Raw genomic sequence first — 23,100 nt, 5'->3', positions numbered from 1 at the left:
TTGTTTGTTTGTTTTAGCTTTTTAACTTGCATTTTTGTTTTTTAGGTCCTGTGTGATTTATGCTTTAAAGAGATTCTTTTTGATGTGTTTCCAGGATTTGTTTCAAGATTTGGAGCTCTTTTTAGCAGTTCTTGTAGTAGTGATTTGGTAATGGTGAATTCTCTCAGCATTTGTTTGTCTGAAAAAGACTGTATCTTTCCTTCATAAATGATGCTTAGTTTCGCTGGATGCAAAACTCTTGGCTGATAATCGTTTTGTTTTAGGAGGCTGAATATAGGGCCCAAATGCTTTCTAGCTTGTAGGGTTTTTGCTGAGAAATCTGCTGTTAATCTGATAGCTTTTCCTTTATAGGTTAACTGGTGCTTCTGTCTCACAGGTCTTAAGATTCTTTCCTTTGTCTTAATTTGGATAACCTGATGACAATGTGCTCGGGAGAAGAACTTTTTGCCAGGAATTCCCAGGTGTTCTTAATGCTTCTTGTATTTGCATGTCTAGGACTCCGGCAAGGCTGGGGAAGTTTTGCTTGGTTATTCCCCCAGATATGTTTTCCAAGCTTTTAGAAATGTCTTCTTCCTAAGAAACACCGATTATTCTTAGGTTTGGTCATTTAACATAATCCCAGACTTCTTGGAGGCTTTGTTCATATTTTCTTTTTCTTTTTTCTTTGTCTTTGTTAGACAAGGTTAATTCAAAGACCTTGTCTTCAAGCTCTGAGTTTCTTTCTTCTACTTGTTCAATTATATTGCTGAGAATTTCCAGAGCATTTTGCATTACTAAAAGTGTGTCTGAAGTTTCCTGAATATTTGATTGTTTTTTAAGGTATCTGTTTCCTTGAATATTTTTCCTTTCACTTCTTGTAACATATTTTGGATTTTCTTGCATTGGCCTTTGCCTTTCTCTGGTCTTTCCCTGATTAGCTTAATAACTAACCTCTTGAATTCTTTTTCAGGTAAATCAGGGATTTCTTCTTGGTTTGGATCCATTGCTGGTGAACTAGTGTGATTTTTGGTGGGTGTTGATGAGCCTTGTTTTTTCATATTACCAGGGTTGGTTTTCTGGTTCCTTCTCATTTGGGCAGTTTCTGTCACAGGGAAAGTCAAGGGCTGAAGGATGTTGTTCAGATTTTTTTGTCCCATGGGGTGTTCCTTGATGTAGTACTCTCCCCCTTTTCCTGTGGATGTGGCTTCCAGTGAGCTGAAGTGCAGTGATTGTTGTCTCTCTTCTGGGTTCATTCACCCAGTGAGCCTACCTGGCTTTGGGCTGGTACTGGGGGCTGTCTGCACAGAGTCCTGTGATGTGAACTGTCTGTGGGTCTCTCAGCCATGGATACCAGCATCTGTTTTGGTGAGGTGGCAGAGGGTGCAATAGACTCTGTGGGGGTCCTTAGCTTTGGTGGTTTAATGCTCTTGTGCTGATGGCCTCCTGTCAGGAGGTGGAGCTTTCTGGAAAGCATCAGCTGTAGTAATGTGGAGGGGGACCAGCAGTGGGCGGGGTCCTAGAACTCCCACAATTATATGTCCTTTGTCGCCCACTACCAGGGTGGGTAGGGAGGGACCATCAGGTGGGGGTGGGGCTAGGTGTGTCTGACCTCAGACTCTTCTTGGGCTGGTCTTGTTGCGACTGCTGTGGGGGGTGGGCGTGAGGTCCCAGGTCACTGGAGTTATGTGCCTAGGAGGATTATGGCTGCCTCAACTAAGTCATGCATGTTGTCAGGGAAGTGGGGGAAAGCTGGCAGTAACAGGCCTCACCCAGCTCCCACACAAACTGAATGGCCAGTCTCACTCCCACCGTGCCCCCCTGCAACAGTCTGTTTCCAGGTGGAGGGCGAGTCAGGCTTGAAAAGTTGCCCAAAGCTTTCCACCTCCCAGCTGCAAAAGAAAAGGGCTTTAGTTCTTCCCCTACCTGTGAAGTCTCCAAGCTGGATTCGTGCCCTCCCCTGAGTTCTGGCCAGGAGGCTTCTAGCCCCATTCAAATAGTTACAAAGTTCAGCTAGAGAATTCTTTCTCCCTGTGCAGTTTTACCCCCTCCTCTGGCCACCCCACTGATGGATCCCTGTGGTGCCAGGAAGGAATGGGCTGCTTGGGGACCCAGCGAGCTCACAGGGCCTTTCTGCTGCTTCCTCTACCCCTGTATTTCCCTAAGCCCGGCTCTCTAATGTCCAGTATAGTTGAAAGTCAGGTCATGTGATGCTTCTGGCTTTGTTCTTTTTGCTTTGCTATTTGGACTTTTTTTGTTATTGTACCACATGAATTTTAGAATAGTTTTTTCAAATTCTGTGAAAAATGACATTGGTAATTTGAATGAAAAAAAATTCCATGCCCACAGACTAGAAGTATCAATATCATTAAAATGGCCATACTGCCCAAAGTAATTTACAGAGTCATCATTAACATATTATGATTAACTATAGTCATCCTACATCCTACGTAGTATAGAACCCTAGATCTTATTCCACCTATCTAGCTGTAATTTTGTATTCTTTAAAAAAATCTCTCTCCATCTCTCCTTTACCCCCACCTTTCTCATCCTCTAGTATCCTCTGTTCTACTTTTTACTTATTTGCGATCAGCGTTTTTAAGTTTCCACATATGAGTGAAAATATATAGTGTTGAACTTTCTGTTCCTGGCTTATTTCACTTAACATAATGTCCTCCAGTTCCATCCAAGTTACCACAAATGACAGGATATTTTTTTTAATTTTTATTTTATTGGTTGTTTTGTTAAGAAAGGTCATTCAATTTTATCAAATGCCTTTTCAGGGTCTATAGAGGTGACCATGTGATTTTTATCCTTAAATCTATCAATATGATAATATGTATTATATATTATATATAGTACTAATATTGAACTGTTCTTGCATTTCTGTCATGGTGAATTATATTCCTTTAGTGTGCTGATGGATCATTTTGGCTAATATTTTATTTAGAATTTTTCCTTGATATTCTTAAGTGAGATTGGTCTGTGATTTCTTATTTGCCACCCTTGTAATCCTTGAAACTATTGGTGTAAATACTTTATGTGCATCATAAAAGTCATATGGAAAATTTTCTTTCTTTTTCTCTGCTCTGGAAGTGTTTAAGTAACATGAAATTGTCTGCTTTTAAGGAGTTTGGTAGAATTCCTCTGGAAATCATCTGAACTTGGTATTTTTGAAAAATGTAAAAGTTTTGCTTGCATTTTGAAGCATTATATTGTATTTATTTGATCAAACTTAATCTTGTTAGAATCATCTTCTCTGGGCCAAGTAAATTTTTTTTTCCTAGAAAATTATCAATTTCAGACAGATTTACAAATTTATTTTCATGGAGTTGAACAGGTAGTCTGTTACTATTCTTTAATTTCATCTTTCTATGGTTAATTCTTGCATTTCCTTTTGTATTAATATTTGCGTACTTGCATTACTCCCCATTTTTTATTAGGTTAGATAGTGACTCATTTATTTTATTGTTTACTTTTTACTTCTGATTTGTTCCAGTGTTTTCTTTGTTCTAACTATTTGAAATCTACTTTTATCTTTATCCTTTTTTTGTTTGTTTGGTTTGGTTTGTAACTTTTATTCCAATATTCCTCTGAGCATAGTTTTGTCTTTCACGGTTTGTGAGATGTAGTATTTCACTATTGCTAGTCTTTAGAAATTTTGCAAATTTTTCTGTAATCCATTTGATCCAACAGTTGTTCAAAAGATTTTTTTTAAATTCCTAAACATAAGTGTCTTCTAGTTTTCTGAAAATTTCCATTAAATTTTCACTTTGTTAAAGTGATTAAATGATTAAAGAATTTCAACTACATTATTTTTACTTTTTGGACTTTATTGAACTTTTCTGTAGTCAAATATATCATCTATTTTATAAACTTTCATAGGCATTTGAAGAGAAGATATATATTTTTTCAGGATAAAGTTTTGACTTATTGACTACTTTATTTTCCTATAAATCTACTTAGGTTTTTCCATTTGGTCTTTCATAAATCAAGATGTGAATTAGAGTATCCTACTACTAGTGTGTTTTCATGTGTTTCTTCTTGTGTGTTCAATAGTTTCTTCTTTATATATGTTGCTGTCATGTTATTTGATATGAAGTCATAACTGTGCCTATCTTTATTGAGAACTTTACTCATTTTAAAATTCTCTTATTTAATTCAATGCTTTTTAGTCTAAATTCCTCTTTTTCTTCATCAAGATTGTGACCTCTGATTGAATTTTCTTGCTTTGCCTAATATACCTATGGCTATATTTTAATTTTCAACCTTTCACAATCACTTTGTTTTAGGTGTGTTTTCTTTTATTTTTATTATTTATTTATTTATTTATTTATTATTATTATACTTTAAGTTTTAGGGTACATGTACACAATGTGCAGGTTAGTTGCATATGTATACATGTGCCATGCTGGTGTGCTGCACCCACTAACTCGTCATCTAGCATTAGGTATATCTCCCAATGCTATCCCTCCCCCCTCCCCCTACCCCACAACAGTCCCCAGAGTGTGATGTTCCCCTTCCTGTGTCCATGTGTTCTCATTGTTCAATTCCCACCTATGAGTGAGAATATGCGGTGTTTGGTTTTTTGTTCTTGCGATAGTTTACTGAGAATGATGATTTCCAATTTCATCCATGTCCCTACAAAGGACATGAATTCTTCATTTTTTATGGCTGCATAGTATTCCATGGTGTATATGTGCCACATTTTCTTAATCCAGTCTATCATTGTTGGACATTTGGGTTGGTTCCAAGTCTTTGCTATTGTGAATAATGCCACAATAAACATACGTGTGCATGTGTCTTTACAGCAGCATGATTTGTAGTCCTTTGGGTATATACCCAGTAATGGGATGGCTGGGTCAAATGGTATTTCTAGTTCTAGATCCCTGAGGAATCGCCACACTGACTTCCACAGTGGTTGAACTAGTTTACAGTCCCACCAACAGTGTAAAAGTGTTCCTATTTCTCCACATCCTCTCCAGCACCTGTTGTTTCCTGACTTTTTAATGATTGCCATTCTAACTGGTGTGAGATGGTATCTCACTGTGGTTTTGATTTGCATTTCTCTGATGGCCAGTGATGGTGAGCATTTTCTCATGTGTTTTTTGGCTGCATAAATGTCTTCTTTTGAGGAGTGTCTGTTCATGTCCTTTGCCACTTTTTGATGGGGTTGTTTGTTTTTTTCTTGTAAATTTGTTTGAGTTCTTTGTAGATTCTGGATATTCGCCCTTTGTCAGATGAGTAGGTTGCGAAAATTTTCTCCCATTTTGTAGGTTGCCTGCTCACTCTGATGGTAGTTTCTTTTGCTGTGCAGAAGCTCTTTAGTTTAATGAGATCCCATTTGTCAATTTTGGCTTTTGTTGCCATTGCTTTTGGTGTTTTAGACATGAAGTCCTTGCCCATGCCTATGTCCTGAATGGTAATGCCGAGGTTTTCTTCTAGGGTTTTATGGTTTTAGTTCTAATGTTTAAGTCTTTAATCCATCTTGAATTGATTTTTGTATAAGGTGTAAGGAAGGGATCCAGTTTCAGCTTTCTACATATGGCTAGCCAGTTTTCCCAGCACCATTTCTTAAATAGGGAATCCTTTCCCCATTGCTTGTTTTTCTCAGGTTTGCCAAAGATCAGATAGTTGTAGATATGTGGCGTTATTTCTGAGGGCTCTGTTCTGTTCCATTGATCTATATCTCTGTTTTGGTACCAGTACCATGCTGTTTTGGTTACTGTAGCCTTGTAGTATAGTTTGAAGTCAGGTAGTGTGATGCCTCCAGCTTTGTTCTTTTGGCTTAGGATTGACTTGGCAATGCGGGCTCTTTTTTTGTTCCATATGAACTTTAAAGTAGTTTTTTTCCAATTCTGTGAAGAAAGTCATTGGTAGCTTGATGGGGATGGCATTGAATCTGTAAATTACCTTGGGCAGTATGGCCATTTTCACGATATTGATTCTTCCTACCCATGAGCATGGAATGTTCTTCCATTTGTTTGTATCCTCTTTTATTTCCTTGAGCAGTGGTTTGTAGTTCTCCTTGAAGAGGTCCTTCACATCCCTTGTAAGTTGGATTCCTAGGTATTTTATTCTCTTTGAAGCAATTGTGAATGGGAATTCACTCATGATTTGGCTCTCTGTTTGTCTGTTGTTGGTGTATAAGAATGCTTGTGATTTTTGTACATTGATTTTGTATCCTGAGACTTTGCTGAAGTTGCTTATCAGCTTAAGGAGATTTTGGGCTGAGACAATGGGGTTTTCTAGATATACAATCATGTCGTCTGCAAACAGGGACAATTTGACTTCCTCTTTTCCTAAATGAATACCCTTTATTTCCTTCTCCTGCCTAATTGCCCTGGCCAGAACTTCCAACACTATGTTGAATAGGAGTGGTGATTGATGCAAAAATCCTCAATAAAATATAGGTGTGTTTTCACATAGAGTTATGATTTGCATTTTTGTTCCAATTTGAAAAAGAACTTCCTTAATAGATGAGTTAAGCCCATTTATACTTATTAATATAATAGATTAGTTTTCTCTTAGGTCTGTTTTAATGCTTTATATTATTATTTTTATGATTTTTAAAGAAAGTCTTTTGCTAAGTAATTTGCTTTTAGTTTCATGTATTTGTGATACCTAAGAAAGTTGTTACTTTTGTTTTAGCAGCTGCCTTTATTTAATAGCCTTAGACTTTTTATTTCTTTTGACAATACTTGTTTCGTAAGTGAATAAAGATAAAGGTGAAATTAGTGTGCACAATCTTTCTAACTGTATTTCATCTACCACCCAATTATATTCTATGTTGCGATTTTTCTCGGTGTTTTGGTGTTTCCCTAACACAGATATAGATTTTTTTATTGCTCGATTTCTTAGATTTTAGTTATATCCTTCACACTCAGATGTTAGAGATGAGGTAATTAGAGAAAGCCCTCTAACTCATCATTTTTTAATCTTTTTCTTCCCAGATCAAAGTAAAAGTCTAAAATATTTTTCTAATTAAAAACATGAGGTCATACAACATAGCAAAATGGCTACTATGTTAAAGCTTTCAACTGAGTGTTTCAGAAACAACTTAACACAAGTATTTATTTTTAAATAGTTCTATTCTTACACTGCTTGGCCTTTCACATCATTAACATTTTAATGGAAAACCTGAGTACCATACTTCAACCCATGGATAATTGATCTGGGCTCTGCCAGAGCAAGTAGCTAGACCATTAACTAGTGAGACCCTGACATGTAGATGGCATGGCCTCAAGTTCTCTTTCAAATTAACATCTCAAATGGGAGGTAGTGATACGAGGCAGTGATTGAAAGCTTGTGTTTGCAATCATTTGTAATTATTAATGGTGCTTAATCATGCTCATTAACTCATCCTCTTAACCCTGACAATTGCTGTGTTTGATCCTGTTCTACTCCATTACCTATATTATTATTTCTGTACCTTGACAAATAACTATCTTCTGGGTGTCAAAGATATGTAGTAGTTGTGAGTAGATAATTTTATTTTATTTTTTTGTGGAGGTATTATTTGGTATGTGGGCTATATTAATTTTGGGAGAATATATAGGATCATGTCATTAGAGAGTTAAAGAATATACACTTAAAATAAAATCCAGCAACTTGTTTGGTTACTGCTTTGTTGAGTCTGGTATCCATAATATTTAGTGTAATAATTTGTAGTTTTTTTATTCCAAGTGATAACTTTAAGATAATTTTAGCGGTTGGGAGACCTTGAATTTCTTGTGCCAGGACATTTACACATGAAGTAATCAGTTTGGGAGGAATAGCACGATTTTAATAAGGACAAGAGAGAAAAAACCAAAATCAAAAATTATTTTACAAATGCCATGCTACCTTGATAGAGAATATCAAGGTGTCCTTCATAGTTGTTCTGTCATCAATCATTTATTCAGTAATTATTTATTGAACAACTATAGTAGGCCAGACACTGTGCATGACCCCAGGGATACAATGGTGAGCCATATGGACATGGATTATCCCCAATGGATTTCTAGTCTACAGATAAACACACAAGCAAGAATTATCATGGCAATGAGTGTTTTGAAGAAATAACATTCTAGGAGTGTATAGCAAAGCCCAAATTCTGCTGGAATCCCATGATGAGAGTTTTGATGTTTATCCAAAGGGCAAGACCAGCTACGTAATTGGTGGGGCTCAGTGCAAAATAAAAATGTGGGGATGCTTTTTCAAAATTTATTAAGAATTTCAAGACAGTGGCAGCAGAGTATTAAATCAAGTGCAAGAACTTTTTAAGCACCCTGCCCTGTGTGACTGTGCAGGTCACAAGTGGATACAGCTGGCCCTGCCTAAGGGCAATCAGAAGCCAAAGAGAAAGTTTAAGTAGAGAAGAGAGATGATTGAATTGGCATTTGAAAAAGATAAATTCCTTAAATTCCTCAATTGTTCTCCCAAGGCATGTTTAGTTAGTGAGTAAAGGCAAAGAGTATTAGTATCTCCCAGATTTAGAGTTAAATATTGCTATTATTTTTCTAAGTCATGTGCCTAGATACACAGGCATCTGGAATCTGCCCTCTTAATTAACTTGCAGAGGTAGTAAAATGGTGAAATCTGAGTTTTTTGCTTAATGTTTTCCTAGGTTAACCAACATTTTAATACACTCGAATGATTTCACCCTGTAATCATTTAACAACATACACCTATTTTCAACTAACAGCCAGGAATAGTGCTTAAAATAAATATTGTGCTTCTTGCTTACAACCAGCTAATGTTCTGTGACAAAAGAATTAAGAATTCAAAAACATGAAAAAGAAAATAATTTGATTAGCACAAGAAGAAATAACTTCCTGCTAATCCTTGCTTGTCGTAATAATTTGCATATTGTGCTAGGAAATATGTGTTCTGTTGTTTTAAGATAATAGATTATATTTAATATGTAGCCGATAATCTAAATGTATTGAGAATCAAATCTTTTGTCACTCATCACTGCTGAAACAAATCTTGAATATTCTATGATGTAAGAAATACAAAAAAAGTTCTCAAGCATTTTAGTTTTTGCAATAATAATCCTAAATTTTTAATGTGTGCAAATGTATTTCAAAACACCTTTCAAAGAAATAATATTATAATCAAAATAAAAAAGATTTGACAGTGGTCTGCAATTTAATTTCTTGAAACACAGAGAAACAATTTTCTTGAGAGACTAGTGACAAAATAGAGTCAACCTTTCATCAAAGCCCCACATCTCTAGAATTCTACAACCTCATGTTTTATTTTTTCAAAATCTGGATTATTCAAGTTTATGCTATGGAAATGGTTAGAAAAGAGTATTAAAGTCTTACTCTTAAAAAGAGATTTTAATTGAAAAATTGAAAAAAGTTAGTTGTGATATCTTTTTGTCCAATTATTTTGAAAATCACTGTACATAATATAATGACAAATTTACTTACCTAGGTACACAAGTGATGATTCTTCAACTGTTTGTTGCACAGCCTCAGAGAGGAAAAAGCTAAGTACACAATCACTCTGAAAAACAAAATGAAACATAATATTTCTTTATTTCTTATATTTGTTACTCCTATTCATTATTACATAAAATTGCCATATATATCGTTTTAAAATAGATACCTGTTATAGATTCTACAAATAGAGAGAAAGTATATTAGAAAAGTTAATTAAGTCAGTGCTATCATCTTACCATTAAGTTAAACTAAACTTTTGTGTGACTGGAGGTCAGATTACTTTCCATTTCTTCAAGAGGTTCAAGTGTGCTCTGCTCTTGGACCTCATCATAAATGTCCACATTCTTGAATTTTACAAATATGCATGCATTTCACATCTCAGTTTTCAAAAACAAGGTGTATCCTTGGATGGCCTTTCTGAGAAAAATTACTGTGACTGGGACACAGAGGCTCAGTTAGTGAGTAACCACTACTACTCAAGATTCAATTCTAGGAATACTCGCTGAGTACTGATTATACTCAGAGCACTGAGGAATTTAAAAGAGAAGCATGCTTCTCTGTACATAGTAAAATTATTTATAACTAGAATTTTTATTAAAGTAATATAATCTGTTTTCTCCACTTAATTGTGTTCTAAAGAGAGAATCAGCAGATATTTCAAGACAGAAAGATGCATAAGGTATTCTCTCTCTTTAGAACACAGTTAAGTGGAGAAAACAGATTATATTACTTTAATAAAAATTCCAGTTATAAATAATTTTACTATGTACAGAGATGCATGCTTCTCTTTTAAATAGTGATAATCACAAATTGACATTTAACCTGATCTCCAAATGAATAGCTAACTGGGAAGTCTGAGAATAGCTTTTCCTTGGTAAAACTGGCATACATTTTGTTGGAAGCTACTATATGACCAAAGTAGCCTTTTCCATGTGATCTTACATTATTATCTAAATGGCACCAAAGAATAATTGGTTATTTCCCTGGACTGCCTTTCACAGGCTGATGCCATAGTAGCTGTCAAAGGTGCCTGACAGCCTCCCTGTTCTTTTCTCTCACTCTGTCCAATGGCTGTTTCTACTCTTCCCCAGGAGACTTCAACTTCCAACTCTGACTCCTTCTCTGCTAATGACTATCTCTACTTCCAAGAAAATAAAAGGCAGATGGAAATTCCTAAACTTCCTGCCATAAAATCTACAGACACACAGCTTTCCATCCTCTTACAATGGAAAAAAAAAATGTGTCTTTCCATCTGTTATAGTTGAATTATTTCCCCCTCCCAAATTCGTATCTTAAAGTTCTAATAACCAGTACTCCAGGACATGATATTATTTGGAAATAAGGTCATTGCTGATGTAATTAGCTAAGTTCGGATGGGGTAATACTTGAGTAGAGTGGGCCCCTAATCCAACTGACTGGTGTCTTTATAAAAAGAGGAAATGTGGACACACTCATAGAAGGAAGACAAGGTGAAGAGACATAGGAAAAAGATGACCATCTACAAGCCAAGGAGAAAGACCTGGAATAGATTCTTTCCTCATAGCCATCAGAAGGAACCAACCCTACAGACATCTTTATTTCAGACTTGTAGCTTCCAGAACTGTGAAACAATAACATTCTGTTGTTTAAGTCACCCAATTTATAGTAGTTTGTTATGGCAGCCCTGGCAAACCATCTAATGCTGAACCCTTTATCTGTGTCCTGGATTCTATTAGTTCCTCCTCAGGAGCCTTGTAGAAGATTCCCATCTATATTTTAGCCACTTCACTCTTCTTCCTTTTTTCCTCATCAACATAAAATATGGTCAATTCTGTCAATTTTAAAAACTAACAAACAGGTGAGTCAAACCACCCAAAATATACTCACACATAAATCGAATTTTGTCATTAATGCCCCTTGCAAATTGTGTGTTATTTTTCTCTTCCCTGATGCAAACAAACCTATGGGAAGAATTGTCTGCACTCACACTGATTCCACTTCTTCAATTTCTACTCACTTTATGATCAACTACATTCAGGTTTCTGCCACTAAATGTCCTCTGAAAAATGCTCTAATTATCTTCTCTAACAAGCCCTCTCTTAAAAACTACATACATATATATTTCAAAACCAATGGGAATTTCCTTTGTCATGATATAGCTATTCCATTTTTAGTGAATTCTGTCTTGTCTTTGCTTTTATATTACATGTTGTCCCAAGTGACTGTCTTCCCTTTCTCTTGCCATCACTTCTGAGACTTTTTTGTGGACTCCTTTTCCTTTTGCTTATGATTTAAGTTTAAGTGTTTCTCACTTCTAGGCCCATCTCTCTTATTACTCTAATGTATCCTTTCTGGGTGATATTATGATCTTTGGTGACATCTATAATGATGCATAAATCTAAACATTTATTCCAGATTTGTCTCCTAAACCTAAGCCTTCTATCTCAAAATATCTTTTTACTGGTTCACTTGACTCTTCTAAGCACAAATCAAACCACAAAAGTGTACCACTAAATAGTTTTTCCTTTCCTTCACCTCAATTTGCTGCTTCTCCTATGTCCATGCTCACAATAGAGTGTACCTACTTGGACTCTCTGTTCTCCTCACCCCATACATAAAATTAATTGCTAAATCCTGTCAATTGTACCTGCTAAATAGCTCACCTATTCATCTTCTCCTTCCAGGTATACTAATATCATCTAGTTCCAACATCAACAATTCTCATCTATGTTATAGCCTTAATGCTTATCTTGGGCCCTTTATACTTATCTTGCTACCCTTTAATCCAATCCATTCTCTATACAATTGCTCAACAGATCTTTCAAAATGAAAATCTAATAATTAACTGCTTAAAACCCGTAGTGATTCTGCATTACTCTTAAGAAACAGACCAACTGCTGCACAAAGCTTGTAAGACTGGTCTTGACTGGGATCTTGCTCATTTCCCTATGTTCTTCTCTCACCCTTTCTCATCTGGTGCTTAATGCTTACCTTTGCTGAATTATATTTACTTTCTCAAATGTGTCATGGTCTCCCACTTCCTTGTCTTCCTATATTTTCCTTTCTCTTTCTTTTCTGCCCTTATCCACCCATTTGTCCAGGGTTTGTCATGTTCTCTTTTCTTCACTCTTGTTAATATTAGTAAAATACAAGTACAGAGATTGTGACTTATTCCCTTATGCTCCTCTTCAATAAAACAGTGTTTCTTTCAATAAATACTAGTTAACAGAAACAAACTGATGTCTGTCTTCAAATGTAGAATACATCAGTTTCAAATGCAGATATTCTTATCTGCATAGCAGTTTATGCATCATTGTAAATTAGTCACCAGTTTTCTTCTATGTATCATTGTAAATTAGTCAGTTGCCAATTTTCATCTGTGAATTGATCTCTTGTGAACTTGTTTAATAGAAGTCTACTTTTAAGAAATGGACTCATATTCAAGGAGATGACAGAGTCAAGATTTTTTATTTTGAAAGCATAAAATCAAACCTCAGACTGCAGAATCTGTTTAAGGAAATTTGACCTTCTTTGGCCTTTTGACAACTAGTTAATTACTTTTCTTTGGTGACATTTTGACCTCACCATCCAATGGTTATTAAACTTCAATAGTAGGAAAGAAATCTTTCCAATTGGTGTCTGAAATGTCACTACTAGCTAATTATTCCCTTGTGTTTACACTGTCATATCCTTCAAGTCCTCATTTATAATTCTGGGTGTGGATGACTAAATACTAACTTCTTATTGTAACAAGGTTATTTTCTCTCCTGGGAATAAACAAACAAGATCCAGAGTCAAGAGAGGGATAAATCAATAAAAGAGATGAAGAAGGTACAAAAAGTAATATTACTGGATCTCAAAATGATCAACTTTTAAATTTTCTCAGACTTGACTTTGCTTATATGTATGCATCCCACAGCTTTTTAGCACATTGCACCAATAGATAGTCTGAAGATTTATAGAATTATCAGTGCTACATTTGCTCTCATTAATAACCTATGCCGGTGTTCTCCACTGGTATTGACCTCTAAGCAGTGTTGCCACATTTAGTAGTGTAGGTTGGATACTGCACAACTCTAAGGGGCCATTTTCACATAGTCTATGATGTATGCAGGAGGGTTCCCCATATGTAGGGTTACCAGCTACAGTAATAAAAACAGAGGGTACTCATACAATATTTTGGACATACTTTTACTAAAAACTTTATGGTTTATGGAAAATTCAAATTTACCTGGGTAACCCATATTATATCTATCAACCCTGGAATATGAGGTGTTTGGAAAGTATGTGGCCATACTTTTGGTTGTGTCAAGGACTGGAGGATACAACTAGAAATTAATGGGCAACGTCACTTATCCTAAGTGTCCTGAAATATCTAGAAGATTCTCACATTATGAAGAATGTTTCTTTTCTGCTTAATTCCTCAAGTGGTTGTAGTTTCCCAGGTGAAAAAAAAAAAACCTCTGAATTTAACTACTGTATACTATAAATGAGAAAGTTGGATACCAGAGAGAATAAATGATTGTTTGCAATCAGTACAAACAAAACTGGGACTGTGTGGTTACCAAGTCCAGGCTCACTTATGTAACCACTGAAAACGGACTATAGAAGTGAAGAGTGCTGATGGGGTACAGGCAGGAGAGAGCAAGAGAGAACAAGAGAGAACTTCATAGGGAACCTAGAGCACATTCCTCTTCTAGCTTAAGGCTAGTTTGACCTATTTATCAATGTAAAGAAGAAAAGCATTACAATCCTGTTTGTTTTAAGAAAGATGAAAATGGAGCATTGTGGAAAAAAGAAAAGACAGCAATTAGCCTTGGAGAATGCCATGGGCAAAATTCCTTATGTGCTAAACAAATTGTATTCTCTGAGTGCTCCATTCTTCTTCCCCTTTAAGTCTCTGAAATGGTATCTGTGTTCCCTCTCATTTTCTTAATAATCCTTGTCCCAGAAGAAGGTGGGGTAGGCATCCTCTTTGTATTAACTTGCTCCTCTAACCTCTATTTTTTCTTCCTTCATAAAAATGCCCTGATTTGAATAGCATGTCTACTGACTATACTGCCCTCTACCTCTTGTTAACACACTTGCCTACTGGTCTTAGGTCACTGGAATTCATAAAGATGCTATAATTTATTTTAATAAAGAAAAATCTTGACCTACATTTCTCTGCACACTCTTTCATCTTTAGAGCAAAGCTCCTGCAAGGATTGCTTTCTGCTTTCTATCGCAAATTCCTTTCTTTACATTCTCCCTTAAGCAATTCCAATCAAGTTTTTGTTTCTAACATTCCCATCACACTGTTTTTCTTTTCCTTTTTTAAATTTTAAAATCATATCTAATTTATTAATAGATCCATAAATAGATCTCCTGATTAAAACTTTAATCTTCTTTCTTTTTTAAAAAAACTTTTAAGCTCAGAGGTACATGTGCAGGTTTGTTATATGGGTTCCCTGTAGTTATTTTTTCTGATCCTCTCTCTCCTCCTAACCTCCACCCTCAAGCAGACTCCAGTATCTGTTGTTCCTGTCTTTGTGTTCATGTGTTCTCATAATTTAGCTCCCACTTATAAATGAGAGCATTTGGTATTTGGTTTTCTGTTCCTGCATTAGTTTGCTAAGAATAGTGGCCTCCAGCTCCATCCATGTTCCTGCAGAGGACATGATCTTGCTCTTTTTTATGACTGCATAGCATTTCAAGGTGTATATGTACCATATTTTCTTTATCCAATCTGCCATTGAGGGCATTTAGGTTGATTCCATTTCTTTGCTATTGTAAATAGTGTTGCAATAAGCCTACACGTGTATGTGTCTCTATGATAGAATGACTTATATTTCTTTGGGTAGATATCCAGTAATGGGGTTGCTAGGTCAAGTGGTAGTTCTCTTTCTAGCTTCTTGAGGAATCACCATACTGCTTTCCACAATGGCTGGACTAATTTACACTCCCACCAACAGTGTATAAGCATTCCTTTTTCTCCATAACCTCTCCAGCACCTGTTATTTTTTGACTTTTTAATAATAGCTCTTCTGACTGGTGTAAGATGGTACCTCATTGGTTTTGATTTGCATTTCTGTAATGATCAGTGATATGAGTAATTTTTCCTATGCTTCTTGGCTACATGTATGTCTTCTTTTGAAAAGTGTCTGTTCATGTCCTTTGTCCACATTTTAATGGGGTTGTTTTTTTTCCTGTAAATTTAAGTTTCTTATAGATGTGTATATTAGACCTTTGTAAGATGCATAGTTTGCAAGTATTTTCTCTCATTCAGTAGGTTTTCTGCTTACTCTGTTAATTATTTCTTTTGCTGTGCAGAAGCTCTTAAGTTTAATCAGGTCCCATTTCTCAATTTTTCCTTTTGGTGTGATTGATTTTGGTGTCTTCATCATGAAATCTTTGCCTGTTCCTGTGTTCATAGTGGTATTGTTTAGGTTGTCTTCTAGGGCTTTTATAGTTTTGGGTTTTATATGTAAGTCTTTATACCATCTTGAGTGGGTTTTGTATATGGCATAAAGGAGGGGTCCAGTTTCAATCTTCTGCATATGGTGAGCCAGTTATCTCAGCAGCATGTATTGAATAGGGAGTGCTTTCCCCATTGCTTTTGTCAGGTTTGTCAAAAAACGGTTGGCTATAAGTGTGCAGCCTTATTTCTGGGCTCGTTATTCTGTTCTATTGATATATATGTCTTTTTTTTTTAAAAATCAGTACCATGCTGTTTTAGTTACTGTCTCCCTGTAGTATAGTTCTGAAGTTGGGTAACATGATGCCTCCAGTTTTGTTTTTTGCTTAGGATTGGGTTGGCTGTTCAGGTGTTTGTTTTGTTTTGTTTTGTTTTTTGTTTGGTGGTGGTGGTTGTTGTTGGTTTTTGGTTTCATATGAATTTTAAAATAGTATTTTCCAGTTCTGTGAAGAATGTCATTGGTAGCTTGACAGGAATAGCATCGACTCTGTAAATTGTTTTGAGCAGTATGGCCATTTTAATTATATTAATCTTTCCATGAGCATGGAATGTTTTTCCATTTGTGTGTCATCTTTGATTTCTTTGAGCAGTGTTTCGTAATTCTCATCGTAGAGATCATTCACCTCTCTGGTTAGTTGTGTTCCTAGGTATTTTATTCTTTTTATGGCAATTATGAAAGGGATTTCATTCTTTATTTGGCTGTTGGCTTGACTTTGTTGGTGTATAGGAATGCTACTCCTTTCTGTATGTTGATTTGTATCCCAAAACTTTGCTGAAGTTGTCTGTTAGCTTAAGGAGCTTTTGGGCTGAGACAATGGGGTTTTTGAGATATAGTATCATGTCATTTGCAAACAGAGATGGCTTGACTTCCTATCTTCCTATTTGGATGCCCTTTATTTATTTCTCTTGCCTGATTGCTCTGGCCAGGACTTCCAATACCATGTTGAATAGGAGTGATGAGGGAAGACATCCTTATCTTGTGTGGATTTTCAAGGGGAATGCTTCCAGCTTTTGCCCATTCAGTATGATGTTGGCTGTGGGTTTGTTATAGATGGCATCTATTATTTTGAGATAGGTTCCTTTGGTATCTAGTTTATTGAGATTTTTTTAAATGAAGGGATGTTGAATTTTATCAAATGCCTTTTCTGCATCTATTGGGATAGTCATGTGGTTTTTGTGTTTAGTTCTATTTATGTGATGAATTACATTTATTGATTTGCATATGTTGACCCAACCTTTCATCCCAGGGATGAAGCCTACTTCATTGTGGTGAATTAGCTTTTTTATGTGCTTCTGATTTGGTTTGCAAATATTTAGTTGAGAATCTTTGAATCAATGTTATATTGGCCTGAAGTTTTCTTTATTTGTTGTGTCTCTGCCAGGCTTTGGTATCAGGATGATGCTGGCCTCATGGAATGAACTGGGGAAACGTCTCTTCTCAATTTTTTGGAACAGTTTCAGTAATAATTTTACAGCTCTTCTTTAAACATCTGGTAGAATTCAGCTATGAATCTTTCTGATCCTGGGCTTTTTTTGGTTACTAGGCTATTTATTACTGATTCAATTTCAGAGCTCATTATTGGCCTGTTTAGGGAATTAATTTCTTCCTGGTTCAGTCTTGGGATGGTGTCCAGGAATTTATCCATCCCTTTCAGGTTTTCTAGTTTGTGTGCACAGAGGTGCTCATAAGTAAGTCTCTGATGGTTGTCTGTATTTTTGTGAGGTCAATGGTAATGTCCCCTTTGTCATTTCTAATTGTGTTTATTTGGATCTTCTCTCTTTTCTTCTTTGTTAGTCTAGCTAATGGCCTATCTTACTAATTTTTTCAAAAAATTAACTCCTAGATTGATTGATTGTTTGAGGTTTTTTGTGTCTTGATCTCCTTCAGTTAAGCTCTGATTTTGGTTATTTCATATTATTTGGTCATTTCTTATCTGGTTACTCTTCTGCTAGCTTTGGGGTTGGTTTGCTCTTGATGCCCTAGTTCTTTTAGTTGTGATGTTAGGTTGTTAATTTGAGATGTTTCTAACTTTTTGATGTGGGTGTTTAGAGCTATAAATGTCCCTCTTAACACTGCTTTAGCTGTGTCCCAGAAATTTTGGTATGTTGTAACTTTGTTCTTATTAGTTTCAAAGAACTTCTTGATTTCTGCCTTAATTTCATTGTATACCCCAAAGCCACTCAGGAGTAAGTTGTTTAACTTCCATGTAATTGCATAGTTTTGAGCAATATTTTTAGTCTTGATTTCTATTTTTATTTTGCTGTGGTCTGAGAAAGTGTTTGGTATAATTCTGGTTATTTTGAATTTGCTGAGCATTGTTATTTGTCCAATTGTGTGATTGATTTTAGAGTATGTGCCATGTGGCAATAAGAAAAATGTATGTTCTGTTGTTTTTGGGTGGAGAATTCCAAAGACGTCTGTTAGATCCATTTGGTCCAATGTTGAGTTCAGGTCCTCAACATCTTTGTTAATTTTCTGCCTCAATGATCTGTCTAGTACTGTCAGTGGAGTGTTGAAGTCGCACACTATTATTGTGTGGGAGTCTAATCTCTGTGTAGGTCTCTAAGAACTTGCCTTATGAATCTGGGTGTTCCTGTGTTGGCTGCATATATGTTTAGGATAGTTAGGTCTTCTTTTTTTTTTTATTATACTTTAAGTTTTAGGGTACATGTGCACATTGTGCAGGTTAGTTACATATGTATACATGTGCCATGCTGGTGCGCTGCACCCACTAACTCGTCATCTAGCATTAGGTATATCTCCCAATGCTATCCCTCCCTCCTCCCCCCACCCCACCACAGTCTAGGATAGTTAGGTCTTCTTGTTGAAGTCAATGCTTTACCATTATGTAATGCCCTTCTCTTTTTTTTTCTTTTCTTATCTTTGTTGGTTTAAACTCTGTTTTGTTGGAAATTAGGATTACAACTCTTGCTTTTTTTTTTCTGATTTCCATTTGCTTGGTAGATTTTCTTCCATCCCTTTATTTTGAGTCTATTTGTGTCACTGTGTGTGAGATGGGACTCTTAAAGATAGCATACCATTGGGTCTTGCTTTTCTATCCAGTTGACCACTCTTTTTAAATGTGGTATTTAGCCCATTTACATTCAAGTTTAGTTTTGTTACATGTGGATTTGATCCTGTCATCGTATTGTTAGCTGGTTATCATGCCAGCTTGTTTGTGTGTTTGCTTTAGAGTGTCACTGGTCTGTGTACTTAAGTGTGTTTCTGTATCATCTGATAATAATGCTTCCTTTCTATATTTAGTGCTCCTTTCAAGATCTCTTGTAAGGCAGGTCTGGTGGTAGCGGACTCCATCAGCATTTGCTTATTTGAAAAGGATCTTATTTCTCCTTCGCTGAGAAAACTTAATTTGGTTCATATAAAATTCTTGGTTGAAGATTTTTTTTCTTTAAGTATGTTGAATACAGGCCCCCAGCCTCTTCTGGCTTATAGATTTCCTGCTGAGAGGTCCACTGTTAGCCTGATGGTGTTCCATTTGTAGGTGACCTTCCCTTTCTCTCTAGCTCCTTTTAATATTTTTTCTTTCATTTCAATCTTGGAAAATCTGATAGTTATGTGTCTTGGGATGATTATCTTCTGTAGAATCTTGCAGGGGTCCTCTATATTTACGGAGTTTTACTGTTTTCCTCTCTTGCAATGTTGGGGAAGTTTTCAATTGATTATATTCAGAAATATATTTCCAAGTTGTTTGCTTTCTCCCCATTCCTTCAGAGATGTCAATAATTCATAGATTTGGCTTCTTTACTTGATTCCATATGTCTCAGAGGTTTTGTTCATTTCTTTTCATTCTTTTTCTCTTTATTTTTGTCTGACTGTCTTATTTCAGAGAGCCAGTCTTCAAGTTCCAAAATTCTTTCCCCAGCTTGGTCTAATCTGCTGTTAATATTTGTAATTGTATCGTAAAATACTTTTAGCATGTTTTTCTGCTTTATCAGATCTATTAGGGTTTTAAAAAATACTGTCTATTTAGCCAGGCATGGTGCCTCATGCCTGTAATCCCAGCACTTTGGAAGGCCAAGGCAGGCGGATCATGAGGTCAGGAGATCGAGACCACAATGAAACCCTGTCTCTACCAAAAATACAAAAAAAAAATTAGCTGGGCACAGCGGCGGGTGCCTGTAGTCCCAGCTATTCAGGAGGCTGGGGCAGGAGAATGGCGTGAACCTGGGAGGTGGACCTTGCGGTGAGCCGAGATCACGCCACTGAACTCCAGCCTGGGCGACAGAGCGAGACTCTGTCTCAAAAAAAAAAAAACAAAAAAACAAAAAAACTGTCTATTTAAAAAACTGTCTATTTTATCTGTCAGCTCCTGTATTATTTTATTGTGATTCTTATGGGTTTGGTTTTGCTGTTCTCCTGAGCATCAATGATCTTTGTTCCTATCCATATCCTTAATTCTATTTCTGTCATTCCAGCCAACTCAGCCTAGTTAAGAACCCTTGTTGGAGAACTAGTGCAGTCATTTGGAGGACATAACTGGCCATTTGAGTTGCTGGAGTGCCTGCATTTGTTTTTTCTTATCTTTGAATGTGGGTGTTCCTTTAACTGGTGGGCTGCCTCTGATTAAAGTGGTTAGGCAGGGGAAGGGTAGTTGTGCTGCAGTCCCAGGTTGGGAAGCCCTGCCTAGTAAGAAGTGATGACCAGGACCTGTGTGGCAAACAGTATGTCCACTTTTCTGTGTGGTGGGTGCTCTGTGCTGGGGGTCTGGACCAGCCCCTGATCTCCACAGACTCTCCAGAGCCTGGAGACAGCAGGAAAAGGGCTGTAAAACAGCAGAGGTGGCAACCCACCCCTCCCACTGGGAGCTCTGTCTCAGGGATTTGCAGAGCTGTTACTGTCTCGATATTCCTAACCAGGGATGCTGGAGACTCAGGCCAGGAGGACCCACTCATTGAGGAGATACAGGGCTGGGGACCCATGTAACAAACAGTCTGGCCACTTTTCTGTAGGGCTGCAGTATGCTGGGGGTCTGCTCTAGTCCCCAGTCACCTTGGATTTTTCAGCACCTACAGTGAAGGTAGCAACAGCAAAGGCTTTGAAACAGCAAATATAGTGGCTTGCCCCTCTCTCTGGGAGCTCTGTCTCTATCCAACGGAGGTATGGACTTGTTGCTGGCCTGAACACACTGACAGGGGTGGTTGTAGACCTCAGTCAGGAGATTCTGCCCAGTGAAGAGAAATAGGATTCAGAATCCATATAAAAAAGCAGTCTGGCTGCTTCTCCACAGAGCTGCTGTGCTGTGCCATGGGACTGCTCCAGCCTAAAGTCACCCCAGACTCTCTAGTGCCTGAAAACAACAACAGCTAAAGCTGTGAAAGAGCAAAGATGGCAGCCTGTCCCTCTCTGTGGGAGCTTCATCCCAGAGAGGCTTGGAACCACTGCCAATTAGAAAACACTGGTGAGAGTGGCTGGTGATACCAGCTGGGAGGTCCTTGCCCAGTGAGGAGAAGAGGGGTCAGGGTCCCACATAAAAAAGAAAAGCAGTCTGACTGCTTTTTCTTAGGGTGGCTGCACTGAAGGCAGTAACTGCTAAGGCTGCAAAACAGCAAAGATGGCAGCCCACCCCTCCCTTTGGGAGCTCTGTCTCAGGGAGGTGTAATGCTGCCTGACTGAAATTCTCAGCCAGTGGGTCTCATCCTGCCAGGTTCTGTGGAAGCAGAGCCTGCACACCATTGCTGCTCAGCCCCCTGGATTCAGCCCCTTTCTTAGGTGTATGTATAGGAGTCTAACCTTTCGCTTTGGCAGAGTTGCAGCCACTTTTGCTGGGAAGCCCGGTATCTAAAGCTCCTGGTGCTTCACGTGTGTCTTAGTGGCCGCTCTGCCGAGATTCTGCGTAGCTCAGTCTGTCAGACTGAAGGCCCTGGTGGAGTGGGTTCACGAGGGGATCTCCTGACCCAAGGGTTGCAAAGATCCATGGGAAAACTGTGGTTCCTGGGGTTTGCTCACTCACTTACCATTTCCCTGGGCTGGGGAGGTTCCCCTGTTTCTGTGTCACTTCTGAGTGGGCAGTTGTTGCTTTTCTCCATTCTCTGTGGGTTGCCTTGTTTTCTTGATGAATCCCAATGTGTGAGCCCGGATGCTTCAGTTGCAGGTGCTGTATTTCCTTGCCCCTTCTGTTTCTCTCCATGAGAGCTGTGCACACTAGCTGCTTCTAGCTGGCCATCCTGTCCAGCCTGCTTTGAAGCTGTTTTTCTTCATTTCACTAATCATATCCATTTTTGCTTAATCCAGTGGTCAATTCTCAATTTTTGACCATCAGTAGCATTTGACACAGCTTATTATCCCTTCTTCTTTGAAATATGCTTTTCTCTGAAATTCCAGGCACCACAGTCTTCTGGTGTCCAACTGGTTGCTCCTGCTCAGCCTCCTTTGTTGATTCTCCTGTATCTCTTCAAGCTTTAAAATTGGGGTTCTGCACAGTCTAGTCCTCAGACTGCTTCTTTTTCATATTTACACTCTCACCCTAAGTAATCTTATCCTGTCTCATGCCTTTGATAATCAATTATTTGCTGACAACTGCATTATCAGTATTTCCAGCCTAACTTCCCCCCTAAACTCGAGATACATGAATCCACCTTCCTACTTGACATCTCTGGAAGCCTTATGGGCAACTCAAATGTAGTGGGTTTAGATTCAAACTCCTTCTTGCCCCACTCTCCATTCCCAAGTTTTTGCCCTCACAGTAAATGTTCAGCCAGTGCAAGCTTGTCAGGCCATAAAGGCACATTAGTGGTTGGCAATCATCCTGACTAGGTCAGTGCTTGTGCACTAAGAGTTGTTAGATATTTGGAACACTTCTCCTATGTAGAGCGTTACATATTTGGTGAATAAATAAATAAACGTTTGGGATTTTTCTTAGGGGATCTGAAGTTACTGTCCTTTGATATCAGTGACTCAGCTAAATGTGTTAAGCTAAATGAAATGCTCTATGAGGTTTTATGTATATATATATATGTATTTTTTTCACTGTCAGAGTAGATATGTTTATCTAATATAGGATTTTCAATGTCTAATAATGTGCTTTTAAATTTAACAGTGCAATCAATAAAGAACAAATTTGAAACCCAATTGAATAATTTTAAATTAAAATCTTCATCAGTTTATAGTTTAAGTTCAGATACTTTGTTTGCCAATTATGTAAAGTCATTTACAATTTAATATGATTGATTTTTTCAGAGAGTTAATCAATTCGAAGTTACCTAAAACCTAAGTGCTTTTCCTATGTCATCTGAACA

The 23,100-nt window shown here is 37.2% G+C and overlaps 1 protein-coding gene across 6 annotated transcripts in view; it reads right to left on the bottom strand.

Moving 5' to 3' along the window:
* The window catches only part of PIK3C2G (phosphatidylinositol-4-phosphate 3-kinase catalytic subunit type 2 gamma), a 387,383-nt gene that overhangs the window by 44,500 nt on the left and 319,783 nt on the right, over nt 1–23,100 (bottom strand). For all 6 annotated transcript variants that reach the window (XM_016923019.4, XM_016923023.4, XM_016923022.4 and 3 more), the window contains one exon: nt 9,396–9,471. In XM_016923019.4, the coding sequence (XP_016778508.3) occupies nt 9,396–9,471 (76 nt within the window). The remainder of the gene's footprint in view (nt 1–9,395; nt 9,472–23,100) is intronic.

The sequence above is a fragment of the Pan troglodytes genome, chromosome 10 (genome assembly GCF_028858775.2).
Source record: "Pan troglodytes isolate AG18354 chromosome 10, NHGRI_mPanTro3-v2.0_pri, whole genome shotgun sequence".
Lineage (NCBI taxonomy): Eukaryota > Metazoa > Chordata > Mammalia > Primates > Hominidae > Pan > Pan troglodytes.
The sequence above is the reverse complement of the archived record's forward strand: the minus strand, read 5'-3'. Positions and strand labels throughout refer to the sequence as shown.